The sequence below is a fragment of the Brugia malayi genome (assembly GCF_000002995.4).
Source record: "Brugia malayi strain FR3 genome assembly, contig: Bm_v4_Chr1_scaffold_001, whole genome shotgun sequence".
Taxonomy (NCBI): Eukaryota; Metazoa; Nematoda; class Chromadorea; order Rhabditida; family Onchocercidae; genus Brugia; species Brugia malayi.
This window is the reverse complement of record NW_025062475.1, coordinates 12,277,953-12,294,149: the sequence shown is the minus strand read 5'-3', so window position 1 is coordinate 12,294,149 and position 16,197 is coordinate 12,277,953. Positions and strand designations below refer to the sequence as shown.

General features: G+C 23.6%; 1 protein-coding gene across 1 annotated transcript; it reads left to right on the top strand.

The window, feature by feature from the left end:
- Positions 1-11,275: 11,275 nt before the first annotated feature.
- Positions 11,276-14,945, top strand: Bm4278 (Uncharacterized protein; the record flags this gene model as incomplete). The annotated part of the gene is made up of 7 exons (XM_043077604.1): positions 11,276-11,309; positions 11,556-11,671; positions 12,704-12,798; positions 13,138-13,253; positions 13,581-13,725; positions 13,980-14,223; positions 14,586-14,945. 7 exons carry the CDS (start codon positions 11,276-11,278, stop codon positions 14,943-14,945), a joined length of 1,110 nt encoding a protein of 369 aa, XP_042933538.1.
- Positions 14,946-16,197: the final 1,252 nt, after the last annotated feature.

Genomic DNA, 16,197 nt, shown 5'->3' with positions numbered 1-16,197 from the left:
TGAGATAAGAAATTAGTCTAATCGATTTGAGTTAAATCTTAGATTTGTCTTTTTAAAAATTTTTTGCCACACAATTTTATTCTTTCATTCGTTTGTTATATATATATATATATATATATTTCAACTAACATTAACCTTATCAGTGATTTTTTTTTTGTCATAAATTTCATTTAATAACAAAATAAGAACTATTTTTTTATTATTCGTTAAGTAAAATGAAATCTAAAAAGAAATGATTTAAAATTTGTGTAATATATTTCATAGTTTTAAAACTTGTCACTAATTGTTTGTTTGTTTGTTTTTTTTTGCAATTTAGAAGTTGTAAAATTGTTTAGAATGTTAATTTATGAGATTTATGCGATGAAATATTGCAAAATAATGAATAATTATCAGTGAACATAAAGAAAGGTGAAAGGTTACGAAGGAAAGGTTAGGTAGACTTCATTTCATTTACCTTTTAAAGATGACATGTCATACAGCGATCATCTTCCATTCCCTAATCAATCAAATCTTTTTGCATTATCATCCTTTGATGATAATAATATGCCTCCGATTTGCCCTAACCATAACCTTTTTTACTTAACCTATTTTTTACACTTTATAACTAACTATCATTCTCTTTATCATTTTTTATCAGTATAATAAATCACTATAATAATTATTACCCTCAATAAATTTTATATTGTTTTAATTAAATTTTGCAAAATGTAATTATTTGTGAAAAAAAAAAAATTTCAAAAAAAATTATGTTTACATTATTTTTGTTTTTTCCTTTCTTAATATTTTTACCATTTTTCTTTTTTTTTTTTTTTTCTACCATCTATTTTTATAGAAAAAAAAAAAAAAAAAAAATCTTAATCAACCAATTATTGCACTAATGTATTTTGTCAAAGTAATTTTTGGTGACAAACTACTAAAAGAAGTAATTAAGTGTTGTCAACCTGAAATTTTTATTGCAAATAAAAAAAAAGGCAAAAAAAAAAAGAGAAAAATGATAAGAAATGGACAATAGTCAATGTTTGAATGACTTTTCTATCTTTTTTGAAAAGAGATGAAAATTGGTTTCGATATTTTATTGGACCAAACAATTAAATGGACCTTACCTCCTGCTGTGTACAACACATTTCACCTTCCTTCCTTCAGTGTATATTTTTATTTCACTAACTATTTCCGGTAAAGCAATCTCATCTCATTCCGTTTTATTTTTCATCCGTTTTTTTTTTTTTTTGTTTACATTTTTTTTGAAAAGTTTTTTTTTCAATTTACGCAAATCAAATTTATTAAAATTGAGTAATTTATTTTGAATTAATAGTTAATTTATAAAACAGTTAATATATATATGTCATCGTAATAGTATGTTTACTCAAATTTTTAAAAGTTGAGTAATTCTTAATTATCTGATTTTGATTGTTATTCATAATAAAAATAAAATATATTCAATCATTGTATATGTTCAAAATTAAGATTTATTATGCATAATTTTTATCCTTTCCATGTGAATTAATTCATTACTTTAAGTTATTTATTAGATTATCGATATGTTTGCCAGAGTAATAAAGTAAGTAATTACTTTAATATATAATGTATAAAAGTAATCCATCTTATCCTCATTTATTTTATTATTATTCTAATCCACCAATGAATGTTTTAGCTAATTGGTAGCATTATTAGCTTATCAAATAATGTTAAACAGCTATGAATAATGTGGTATTTAGTGTAGAAATAATTTTATCAACAAAAAAAGAAAATGAAAATAAATTTTTCGTTTTCAAATAATAATGTGTAAATATCAACAAAAATGAAATTTATTAAAAAAATACTTTCATAAATTAAAAAAAAATTTTTTTTGTATTATTTTAGTAGTGAATTTTCTATTTAAAAGAAGCTTAAAGCTGTTTTATTTGAATGAAATTCAAACATAGCTGGTAATAATCAACGAATTTTATTTTATATTTGTTTACATTTGTATTTCAATATGAGAACAATCTTTTATTTAAATCTTTCTGTTTAAATTATTAATTTTAGATTCATTAACTTAATGACTACATCCTATTGCATTTGTTAAGTTATTATTTTATTCTAAAATAACATAAAAAAGTATCGAAAACAAGATTAAATTGAATATAACACAATTTTATGAATAAAATTCGACCAAAAAACCTGAAATAAATAATTTAAATGATCGTTTTGTGTGTTTTAACAGTTTTTTACTTCCAAACATTTTCCTCTCACATCGAATTACTTACATTTATTCCTATTATTTACTATCACTAAAATGTACTAAATTTATTTTAATTCTTAATTCACTAAATTTTTATATTATTGTATAAAATTTCCATTTGCAAAATTCATGAAATTGATTGATGAATGAATAACACCAAATTTTGAAATGGTTTTTAATTTTAGGATATTTTTGTTGACATGATGTCGTCCACTTTTATTGTTTAGTGAACAGATTAGGACAAGAGTGGACATCCTGCATTCCCATATAACCTCCACAAAATTTGATCTTTTATATCAATTGTCCATCCACCCATCCATTCGTCCATTATACGCATCGATGGTAGCTACTCTTTCGATCATCCAAAAATAAACAAAACATTGGTGTGGTCATTTGTCCACTCTAATTATATTCATTCATATAAAGTTACATATAATAATTTTTATTTCCTAAAAAATTGCTTTTTCATTTCATAAATAAACAAATTACCAATAATAAAAATTTTGCACAAAAAAAACAATTCAACAAAAAATGCAAAAAATTATTTCTTATTAAAATAAAAAACAAAAAATTTTTCTTCTAAATTAAAAAAAAAAATTCATTGAATTTTTTTTTAAAATAACTCATAATTACTTTGTATTGTACATTCGTTCCTTTTTTTTTTAAATATATGCAACGATGAGATCAAATTTGACCCAAACGATCTTAAAATCATTGAGAAATTTTTTTCATCGCATAAATTAGCAATTAATTATTGTACCAAAAGATTAGTCATTATGTTCATCCATCCTATCACAATAATAATAGCATACTTTTTCACTCTATCGTAATATGCATAAATTACTTATTTAGAGTTAACTGTTACTTTAATTAGTAGTTATTAAGTAAGTCATTTACATATTGAATATACCTTTTAAGTAAAAGCTGCTATTATACCAAATGGTTCTAAACTTGTTGAATAAATGGATGCAATCAACCTTAGTCCATCTGTTATTGTCATTTTAACCTAAATTTTACTGAGTGTCAGGGGAAAGACTTGAAAATACTAAGCAGTTAATATCATCGCACTTTGGAATCATTTGTGTAAATTACAATTATTTGATGAATATTCAACCCTACTAAATGGATTTCCTCTTAGGAAAATTCTCATTTTTCGAAAATTCATTTCTCATTTTGTCGTATCGAAAATTAAAACGAATTTTTTTTTTTTTTTTTTTCCTAGGAAATTTGTTGAAATTAAATAAATTCTATAATTTGCACTCATATTATCCACACATAAAATGTTTTTTCTTCTACTATTTGAAGATTCAAATATTTGTCATATTTAATATTGAAAATTTATATTTTCTTCTCATTTCATTCCTTTTTTTAACTAAGTAATTTTTAAAAAACAAAAAACCAAAAAAAAAAAAGGAAAAAAAACTTATAAATTTTAATGATTTATTGATAATAACTATTTTTTTCTATACAATAAATGAATAAATTTATACGAATATAAAACATTCTAATAAGGTTTTTTCTTTCCCTTTTTTTTAAAATAAAATCCGATTCTAGAAACCATTTAATTCGTTTTGTCAATACTTTCTTATGTTTGATTTAGAAATAAAAACAATAACTTTACCATTTGATATTTATTTTATCATCCTAATCATAAATCATAGAATTAACTACAATTTTAAAACAGTACCACAAAGACAATTATGTTTTTTTTTTTAAAAAAAAAAAAAAAAAAAAAAACAGGAATAAAATCAATTAAATTATAACCTATCATATCTCGTCTTCTTTTTATCTCTCCCTCTCCTTCTCTCTCTCTCTCTCTCTCTATGGTTATCATTTCCTGTAAAATTTCTTCTTGGCATGCATTTCTTGGAATTTTTTTTTTTTTTTAATAAGTATTATTTAAAATGTGATTCGAATGAAAAAGCTTATTGTATTTTGATTCCCAAGGACTAATAGAAATTTATTGACTGTTGAAAGATAGATCATTATTATGCTTTCTCTCTCCCTCTCCCTCTCTCTCTCTCTCTCTCCCTCTTAAACCAATCATGATTTCCGGAAGTTAATTATCCGTTTTTTTTTTCAAAAAAAAAAGTGGAAAATATGCCCTTTCTCATACTACTACGCTTCATTTCAAGTTTTAACAATGTTTTCTTTTTTTTTTTTTTTAAACTAGATAAGCGCAAATTAAAAATGCTTACTTTATCATATTTTATTTGTATTTTATATTCATGCAGAAATTCAGTTCATTTTAAATTTTAAAATATTAAATAATAAATTGTAATTAAATTTTATTTCCTTTGCTCATTACAAATTGACGCATATGGTAGACATTAGTTAGTAAATAAGCGTCTTCGGCACATAAATTGCTTTTGAAAAAGTTTAACTTAAATTTAAAAATGCTCCAAATTATCAGTGAAGCATGAAATTATTATTATCAATGATATATCCATCGAGCGGTAATGACTTTCTCAAATTTGCGCAAGAGAGGCTATTACTTTTTTCAATTTTCCACTTAGTGTTTTTTTAAATCCTAAAATGACAGCTCCATCATATCACTGTGAGAAGAAACGAAAATAAATGGTTTGCTATTTCAAGTTTGATTTATTGATTTTGATTATAGATTATTCAGAATAATTTCTCACTCCAAACTACTAGCATTAAATTTTTCCTTGAAATTCCTAAAATGCTAAATGATAAAAAGTATCCGTAGGAAAAGCTTTATAAATGAAGTGATATGGAAGTGATAACAGCTGATAACAAGTGTCCAAAAAAAAATTATTTTACACAAATTATTTCAGTTTTCAAAGAACCGAAACTTACATTGAATGAAATAGCAACATTCAAACTTACTTTAAGCTTCTCTAACTTACTTTATGTAGTCATATTTGACCTTTCATTAACAGTAAGATAAAAGAATTGTCTGATAACTTATCAATTTCTTCTATGAAAAGGAGAAAAGAGCCACTTATGATAATAATGCATTTGTAATAAGAATACATTTGTTCAATTTCTGAAATAACAAATGGAATAAGCATTAATCTGTTAAAACTGATAATTTTGAATCATTGCAAGAACACATCCTTAGACCTTATTTATCATTTTAAATTATTGTCAAGTAAATTCGTTTAATTTATCAAATTTGTTGAATTTAAATGATTATTATGAAGTAGGGATATTTAAGAAAGGATAGAAAGAAGAAATATAAAATTCAAAATAAGACAGAATGAATTATTCCTACTTGCAGGTTATACTGATAACTTCTGATAAGTTCTGTAACGATAATTGATTATTCGTAGTTTTGGTTGAGGAAAAGTGCAGAAGAAATTTTACAGTTAAAAGTAGTTGAAGCCAAAGAAAAGAAAAAGAAGCTTCAAGGAATGATTATTAAAGGAACATTGATAAAATGTTATCATTTTCTATTTCTTGAAATTACTGATACAGTATAATACTGATAATATTGTCTAAATAAAATTTCCCAGTTTGTTCATTGATATCTTTGAATGGATTATTAAGTTTAAATTAAATATGAGATAATGAATATTGAATATTAAGGAGTATCTAATCATTATCATATGTGAATATTTCCTGGCATTGATTCTAAATCTGTAATCAATTATACCGAAATTTATTTATTCTATTTTTAGTTTTTTAAATAAATTATTAATTAAAGTTTATTCCATATTATATTATTCTTTTACTTTATTGTTTTTTTTTCCTAAATAATATTTGAATATATAATTATAGGATTAAATTTAAAATTAACATACTGGAAATCGATTATTATCACTGGTCAAAGCGATATATTTACGATAGAGAAAAGGTTGAATGACTAGCAAAGATGAAAGAATATTTGCCGGAAAGGTTCGTTCGTTGTAAAAGCATATAAAATTTGCTAGTTACTTCTCTGAATTCTGAAGTGGTTTCCAAGGATGAAATGAAGTAATGAAGTAAGAAGACTTAGTAATGGTCATCAGTGGACAACGGTCAATTGTTGTCCAGTTTGTTTTCAAGTGGGTAAAATCGTTCCTTGAACAGAACTGATTGAGAATCCTTATCTACCTAATAAGAACCCTCTTCTCTTCTCTTCGTCTTCTCTTCTCTTTCTAAAAATTCTTTCAACTTTCTTTCTCCTCTTCCTTCTTTCCTTCCATTTTTCAGTTAAACCTATTTATTACCCATTCCTTTGATTGCCTCTTTTGTGGTCACTTTTGTGTTCATATTCCTTTTTTTTTTTTTTCTCATCACTAAAATACATTCAAATTTATTTTCCTTTACTTTTTTAAAGCTTAATCAGTCTTTTATCTCGGAAATTTTTTTTTTTTTTTTTGAAGTGCTGTTTTAATAGCAAACAATTGTGATTGAAAAAGCCTTAAGGCTCTTAAAAGGCCTCAAAATGTTCCTATAACAAATTCAACTAATACTTAGTTTTTAAGTTTCTTTATATTTTAAATATTCTAAACATAGATTTTTTCTTTAATATTAATTTTGTGAATATTATTTTAAAACATCATTCACTGTTATCAAATGATTTCAATCACTGTACAAATTTCATATTTACATTAATTAATAGCTAAAATTTAACATTTAACAATGATTCATATAACGTTCCATCATTATTGATGCATAAATGTAAGTTATAATCAATAAATTGAACATTTGCTATTGAAAAATTCATTTATGTCTTTGGTATAGCCATGGAGCCAAGAAGTAATCATAGCCCAATGAATGTTCGATACTTCTGGCCTACTCTTTAATCGTTCATGCATTGCTGTCAACGTTCCTCAATGATTGATTTGACAATTTTATGTCTGTCCATGACAATTTCTCTTTATTCAAAAATTATCATTGCTATTACTAAATTACATATCATTTAACTTCTTAATTATGCTAAGTTATGCTTAGAAAGCTTAAAAATTTTACTTTTAAATTTTTTTAAATTTTACGTTTTATTACTGTAATTTTTTTTTTCTGATTTACAATTAAATTAGCTATTTTAGCAAATTAATTATCTCATCATTGGACCATTCATGAGATTACTTTTTAAGAGTAAAAATCATTTTTACTTCAAGAAATCAAGAAATTGATGTGAATTTTGAATTCATCAGGTAGTGATAAACAGTACCCCTTGTCTACAGTATCCGTTTAACCTCGACCTATTCCCTTCTTTGTCCTCTACCAAAATGACCCGTCTCGTCTTTTATCCTCAAATCTCAACAAATGTCCTTGATTCTTGATGATATTGTCTAAATGAAATTATAGTCTGTCAAATTCATCGAATAATTTAATGTAACCACTCATTAAACTAAGCAAAAAAAAAAAAAAAAAAAAATGATTCGAAAAAAATTGAAAATGAATTTGAAATATTTTAGAAAAATATAGAAGATTGTTATTTCAAAATTCACATCATATATTGAAGTTTAAATAATTTAACTAAGTCAAAAATTGAAGTATAATATGAATTTACTTTCTATTTCCTTTTTTTTTTTATTTTCAAAGAACTTTTTTCTGGTAAAATTTGTCAATCTTGTTGAACACTAAGTTTTTTTTTTTAAGTACAAATTTGGTATTGCTGAAATTTAGTTTGTAATTATGCTTTCAGAATATAATGATACTATATTACAAGCGTTTGATAAATCAAACTTTTTCGAAAGATTAAACTGATAAGAACTTTGAGCATTTATGTTTGTTTCTAATCATTCAGTAGATAAGTTAAGTAACTTAAATTTAATGAATATTTCAGTTCAAAAAAGATAATTGTAACAATTATAAATTATTTTTGAACTTCTCATTTCCTTTCCATCATCAAAAAAAAAGTAGAAATCATTGTAAAAAAAGAAATAAGATAAACTGAAGAAGCAAAAGTGTTTTATTTTTAAAATCAAAGTTTTATTTCAAAAAAAAAAAACTCTTTTTTTGATTATTAAAAATTATGCTTTACAGTAATTTCTGTTGATCTCTTTTTGTTCAATGAGAATTATTAATCAAAAAATTTAATGGAAAATATTTTAACTAAAAATAAAAATATGCAAAAGATAAAAGTAAATAAAAGTTTTTAAGAAAATTCAAAAAAAAATTTTTTTTCTAATAAAGAAAAAAAAAAAAAGAAAATTACATTGAAATTTAATATAAGTCATAGCTCATAGTTCACGACTCATGCATATATATGTTTATGAGATTGAAGAAGTGTAATAGAAAGCTTTTCTTAAGCGCTTCAGTCTCGAGTATATTCCCGAGATTGAATTGATTAAATTGAGCGTTACAAAACGAGTATGCATGTACATCAAGCGATGGCGTAAATTGAAAAGGAAGGAAAAATGAGAAAGGCATTGGCGGAAGTACAAAGGAAAAGCGAAAAGTAAGTAAGCGCAAAGAGACAAAAAAAGAAAAAAAAGAAAAAGGACGACAATACTACTACTTACTTATAGAAATAAATAGATGCAATTCCTGCAAATAAACTTTGGTCCTTTTGTTTTTTTTTTTTTTTATTTTCTTAACGATTTTAATTTCAATTATATAAGCTAAAATAATAGCTATTAATTATATCAATTATTTATCTCTTTTCTTCTTATCAAACTAAAAGAATGATAACTAATTAGTAATTATGCTTTTGATAAAATAGAATATAGTTAGAATTATATGATAGACATATGTTAGTTATGTCATTAATGAAGTAATTATGAGACAAGAATGTCATCTGAAATGATAATCATTGCTAATTATATTCATCAATAATATATTATTGCAAACTTCAACTTATGTCAATGTTACAGTTACTGTATTTTAATCAATTTAATTTATAACTAATAAATATTAAAATTGAAAATTGAAGTGCTTATAATCCAAATGATGCATTCAATTTAATTTTTTTTTCACATTTTTTGAATATGCATAAGATTATTAGCTGCTCATATGCTTATCTAATCCTATCGATATGAAATAATTAAATAAAATTTGTTAAATAACGTAAATTTGCCGTAAATATGCATACTGTAAACATTGTTTCACTTATTTACAAATGTAATAGCTAAAGTAATAAATATTTGATGTGAAATGTTTATAAATAAATAACAAACTTTGTAGGAAAAAAAAATTCATTAATTAGAAGTGGAATATTTTTTCTTTTATACTAAAATTTTGTTGTCAATATTATATATTCATTAAAATGGAATGAGTGCTTTTTTTTTTCTCTCTGTTTTCTTTTATTCAAATTAAAAAATATTAAATATATTTTTATAATTATGATATTAATGATTACTGATAGCTTTTTAGGAAAATGTATAGCAAAACAAAAATTCAAAGAGTTTAATTAACATTTGCCTTACTCATTCTCGAAATGGAAATATCTCTCACATTTTATATTACTTCTTCTTTTTTTTTTTTTTTTAGAATAAAATTGATTTAAAAAAAGTGATAAATTTGAATGTTTTACTTGGCTAATTATGCATTTTCACATTATTGTTAAACAATTTAAAATTTTTTTTAAACGAAACCATAATTTATAAATATCGAGAATGAAAATGATTGATGATAATCATTATTAAAATTTTCAATTTTCAAATTTTAGTATTATTCATTGTCAGAAATAGCATTTCATACGGAAATATTGAAAAGTGAGTTTTAAATGTTTGGTGTTGATAGATTGATAATTGTCTACCAGAAAATGTGTCATTAGCATTATTCAAAGTGACTTGACATGCATGAATGAACTTTTAAATTGTCAAAAATTCGTTCGAAATTATATTTAGCAGTGAATAATTTATGCATACCAAAATTGTTTTAGTTTATTGTTCAATGATAGCATAAGTCTATCACTTAATCTTAATATTAAAATGATTCATTCATTCAAGTATTCCATTGATTTTTCAAAATAGATATTTGAAATCTTACTTATAAGCATATTTTATTAATATAAGTACCACTTTAAAGTTTTTTTTTTTCTTTCAAAATGTTTTCAAAATGTTGAAAATATAGTTGAGAAAATGTATCATAAAAATGATTTAAAAATGTTCTAATCTAGTTTATCTCTTAAAATGTCACCTCATTTTTTTTTTTTTTTTTTTTTGATGACATTAATTATTACTTTTCATTGCATCCATTTGTTAGTCACCAGTTTTGACAAGTGTTAGCATTGGCTAATAAAACGTAAACATATAAATTTTGCTAGAGATGTAATAATGTACGGTAATGCTTTTTCCTCAAAATATAACCTTCTACTAGGATAACCTTTGAACTTTCCGAATATACCATACCATACAACTTTATGACAACAATAATTTTTGCAGAGAGAAATGAGATGTAAATTAGTGTTTACTTAAGAATTAAGGAAAATTGTGGTGAATTATGAGTGGGAAAGCAGTGAGGTCACGTCATCTGTTATTTGTGTTTACTTCATATTACGTGTCAAGTTATGGGAAAGCAGTGAGGTCACGTCATCTGTTATTTGTGTTTACTTCATATTACGTGTCAAGTTATGGGAAAGCAGTGAGGTCACGTCATCTGTTATTTGTGTTTACTTCATATTACGTGTCAAGTTATTTCCGTGAGAATCTTTGCACATTTCTCATTAATTTCCAAAGAAAACAAAATTGGAAGCTTGAAAGTCACTTGAATAGAAAAAAATTATTACTAAAAAAAATTACGATCACGTTCTTCTCCTCACACGTGAAACTTCAGGCGTATATCTATTTTGCAATACAATGACGTTTCAGTTTTATTACTTTAGATTTATTTTGCAATTTATCATCCATTAAATTTAATAAAATTAGAATTTGAGAAAATTTATTAATCATACTTTATTTATTGCCTAATTAAAATTAAATATTGAGGAAAAAAAAATGAGATGAAGAAAAAATTAATAATATAAATTTCAGGTTAAAAAAAAAAAAAAAAAACTTTCGTATCTAAAAATGCATCGTATTTTAATTGAAATTTCTAATTTATAAATGTAATTAATTTCAGAAAATTGAAAGCGATGAAATTTGCTGAAATGTTAATTTACTTTATTATGGTTTGAATAACGATTTAGATAGATGGCAAGAAATTGCTATTTATGAGATGCAACACACTTATTCATTTATTTTTATTATTGGTATGCATCTATTAGTATAAATTTGTTTATTTTGTTAAATTTAATTTTAAATTTTAATGACAAATACTGAGTTTATTTATTTATTTTTTTTTGAAATTTATTCATCATTAATAGTTACTTATGGTTCTATGCAAAAATAAAATCATCTCAAAATTTTCTTTTTTTTTTTATTTTGTCTAAAAAAAATTAGAAATATTCAAAATTTAAAAAATTTGAAATTTTAATAGATAATTAGTTTAATTTCAGGTGTGTTATTAATACATCCAAAATTTGCAACGCTACATTGTTCTCATCGAATTAACGAAGCTGTTCAAAGATGTGTACAACCAATTGCTCAGTATGCTAAAGTTCTTAATCAAGAAGTTAGTAGTTAAACTTTTTAACTGAAAAAAAAAAAAAAAGAAAAATTCGAGAAGCTATTTCGAGATTATGCAAATTGATTGATTGATTTAAATAAAATTTGAACTGCAACATAAGGTTAAAACAAAAAAATCAGTTCATGCAGCTGTGATGTATGCCAGGAATAATCCAATAATCGCTAAAAAGACGATGAAGTGGTCAAGCTTTGAATACTTATAAGGGATGTCGCAGTGACACGGATGAGTGTCACCTTTCAGTTTTAACAGGGAAAGAAAAAAAAAATAACTAAAACATAGTAAAGGGACTAATACATACAAAATTGAATTATCAATCTTCAAATTCTTAATTTGATTTTACATTTCCAATTCAAAAATTTGCTTCAAAAAATTTCAAAAATCAAGGTAATTCAACAATTCAAAAATCAAGGTAAAAAGTTGTTAGTAAAAATCATCATTCTTAGAATGAAAAATTTAAATTGTGCTATGAGAAGTAATAAAATTAGAATAGGAAATTAAATGCTTCAAACTAAAGATTGCTAACCTTAGTCAATCTTTTGCTTAATAGAAAATTGTAATCAAGCAGTGAACATTTATAGTTATAAAAATTTAAATTTCAAGTACTAATATTAGAAATATTTCTTCTGAAAATTAGTTCCAAAGTATGAGTGAATGAATTTTTTCAAATTTATACATTTAACATTGAACATTTACATTTATTTGAACATTTATAGTTATTTCTAACAACATTAATATAAATGTAAAAATATGAATGCAGAAGTTAGCATATGAATAGATAGAAGAATATTTAATTATAAAATGTTAGAATGTTTTATGGTCAAGGAGTGACCAGAAGTTTTGCTAGAATTATCTTCATTTGAAATTATTTGAATGGATTCAAACTTTCTTTACTTTTGAAATTTGACCAACACGGATTATCTTCTCAATTGTGCATTGATCAATTTGCTAAATTGTATTGATGATTTGTTGTTTTAAAAAATTTTTAAAAAACTAAACTTATCAAATTATTGTTTAAAGGATGATCAAAATTCAACAAATGCAGCAAAAAATAATTTTGGTCAAGCGATTGCATTACCAAAAATTGGACGATATGTATTTCGTGAACTTTGCAGGTTTATTATTTTTTAATTCTCACACAAATTTTATATTGAAAAAAAAACAAACAAACAAACAAAAAACACGACGCATTATTATTTTAAATTTTGTTATGAATTATTTCAAATTACAAAAGTTTATGTCTTTAAAAAAAAAAAAAAAAAAAAAAAACCGAAATGTCTTTAAAATTAAGTTTTGAAATTAAAATAATTTTTGCTTAAAAAAAAAAAGAAAAGTTTAAGATTAATTATAAACAACAACTGAAATTGATGCTTAACAGTGCAATTAAAAATTATTCCAATTAGTTTTTTCATTGTTAAGCGATATTCAAAAGATGTGTTAGTTTTAATTTAAAGATTAGTTCGAAATTTCAATGAATGCGTTCACAAATTGCGCCAACAGTGTCCCGAACATGTCACAGTGAGCCTAATTGATGCTTCTTATGGATTCTTATGCAATGAAGGATATGAAAGTACTTTCTTTCTTTTTTTTTTTTAAAAATTCACTAATTTATCTATAGTTTAAACAATAAAATTAAATTACTTATTTAATTGAAAAGTTTATAATTTATTCAAAAGATTATTTTGAATAAAATTATTTCAAAGCATAACTTTTCCTAAAAAAAAAAAAAAAAAAAAAAAAAGAACTTCAAAAAATTATTACAAATATTAGTTAATTTTGTTCTTTTTTTTTTTTATTACAAGAGAAAAAAGTGATGAATGATTATTGATCTAATGAATATGTCACATTTATTTATGAATACCAATTAATTAATTAATTAATTAATAATTTTTTTTAGCATTTATGGGAAGCGCAGAGTGTTTAGTTGAATTAGATCGACAACCAACAGTAAAACAATGCCATGAAATTACTTTAAAACATATTGAAGCTGCTAATATTGAACCTAGCACAACAACATTAAATCGTTTTGATAAAATGTGCCAGTAAGTTATCATTTTTAAAATTTCATTCTTCTTTTTTTTTTTTTTCAAAGTTTTAAATTCATACAAATAATTTTATTATTGATTAAATTGATTACTTTTGAGTTAATAATATTAAATTCTATTTTGTCGTTCAGTAATTTCTAAGATATATTTCAATAAAATTTCTTGCTTTCTTATTTAATTATGAAAGGATGAAAAATACTACAATTTAATTTCATATGGAATAAAATTAAATTTTTTTTTTTTTTTTTCAGAGCACTCAATTATTTTGCCAGTTGTGTTGAACGACCGATATCATATGGCTGTGGTGCTGAAGCTTGGACAATGATATTTCGTGTCCTCAGGGACACAACTAATACACTGCTGCCAAAATGTCAATTTATAGGACATTCCGTCTTCACCGAGCATTTTCCGCCTTCTCTATCAGAAGCATTTCCATTTACAATTACCACCACTGTTGCTGCTATTCATAATGAAAATGATTTCTTACGATATAGGGTAGTCATTTTTTCTCATTTTAATTTCAATTTAAAATCAAATAATTTGAATTTTAATTTGATAACTTTTTTTTTTAGCACTCGATTTGTGCAAAATAATAATAATAGAATTTAGGATTTTTAAGTCAGAATTTTAAATAATTTCTTTCCTATATGTGTGAAATTTCAATTTGCTTACACTCAATTAATAAAGTGATTTGAAATAAAGTGAAATTGGTTTAAAATAAAATGAAAGTGAAAAAGATTTTGAAAGTAAGAGAGTTAAGAAAGAGTAAATAAGGATTTGATTAAAAAAAAAGTTATAAAATTGCAAAAGCAAATTTTGAACTGTAATTAATTTGAAAATTGAATTAAAATATTTAGGAGATGTTAAATGATAAAGCAGAAATAATTTGGTCTAATGAAGATATAACAACAAATTCAGTATTTGGGATGAATAATGACAATAGCAAGAAATTGCCCGAAGAATTGTCATCCGGGCTTGATGCTGATCAAGTGAGAAGCACAATAAACAGTGAAGGTGAAAGGTCAAGAGGTCAAATTCGTGGACATGTTTTTATTGACAGAGATACTGATATTAGTTATTATGATAACGGTAGTGATAATCTTGTTGAAGCTGCTAGTAGCAGTAGCTTCTTAACAGTTAACTCAGCTAATCGTTCTCTCATTTTTATATTTGCGCAATATTTGTCTCTTTGTTGGCTCATTCTCAAAATTTGCTAATTAATGGGTTCATTAATTAATGAGTTAATGAATAAATGCTAATTTTATAATTATTTTAAGCCATAAATAATTCATTTTATCGTTTTTGCATTTTTTTTTTTTTATCTAATTTACAAATTATGTTTCATTTTTTGTTTAAATTTTTCCATTTTATTTGAAAGTATTCAAAAAATTGTCAAAGTTTTTAGTTTAATTTTAAATAATACAATTCACATTATTTGAGCAAAAGTAATTTCTTTTATCATATCTAATCATATCAGTAACCTCTGAACTTTCTACTTTTACTTGCTAATTATATGGTATTATTTTCTCTTCTTTCCTTAGGATTTGTTTAAAAATTTTTGAAATATATGTCACTTATGCGATTAATGCATAATTGTTGTCAAAAATTGTAAAATGACTGGTCACTTTAATTTTTGCAACTAATGGTATAACGAAATTAATTCAATTTTAATTTCTTTTCATTTTGTAAAAAAGTTTAGAATCAATTATTAATTTTCATTTACCCAATTTTTTTTCAATCAGTTCATTGTAAATTCTTTGCTGCAATTTTTACTATTTAATAAATTTAATGATAATTTCTTATAATTTCAACTGTTTTTTTGTTTTTATCAGAAAAAAGATTTGCCTTAGAAAAAAAGATTACACAGAACTTTGCAAATAAAAAAGAACTTTAACAAAAATTATTAAATTTAAATGAAAAGAAAGTAATTCAATTTGTTGGTGAATTTTCATCATCAAAAATTGTCCATCTGTTAAAGTAATAACAAAAATGATGCAAAGAGTTTATTGAAAATTAAAAAACACATATGCAAAAAAAAAAAAATAAAAAAAAAAAATTGTAAATAGATTAATTGTTTAATTTCATTTAAATTATTTTTTGAATTAGGGAAAGTAATTTTTGTAAAGTGAGTAATATCAAATTTTGTGCCAAATGAAATCAATCATTCAGTGATGAGCTTCTCATACTTTATGCTTAGCTAACCTTTGACCTTTGCTAATTAGCTTATCTGATGGTCATTTTGCTGAACTCATATGAATTTAAGATAATCGTTTGTCTCTGAATTATTTGAGAGCGGAAATGTCATCAATCATACATTGATGTAAATGCACTCCAATACATTATTACCTTAAATTCACCATTTGCAATAAATCATTTCGAATTTATCATTTCAAATTAATCATTTCAGATTATCATTTCAAATTAATCATTTCACTATTATATTTCTGCATTTGCTACATTTTATTTCAT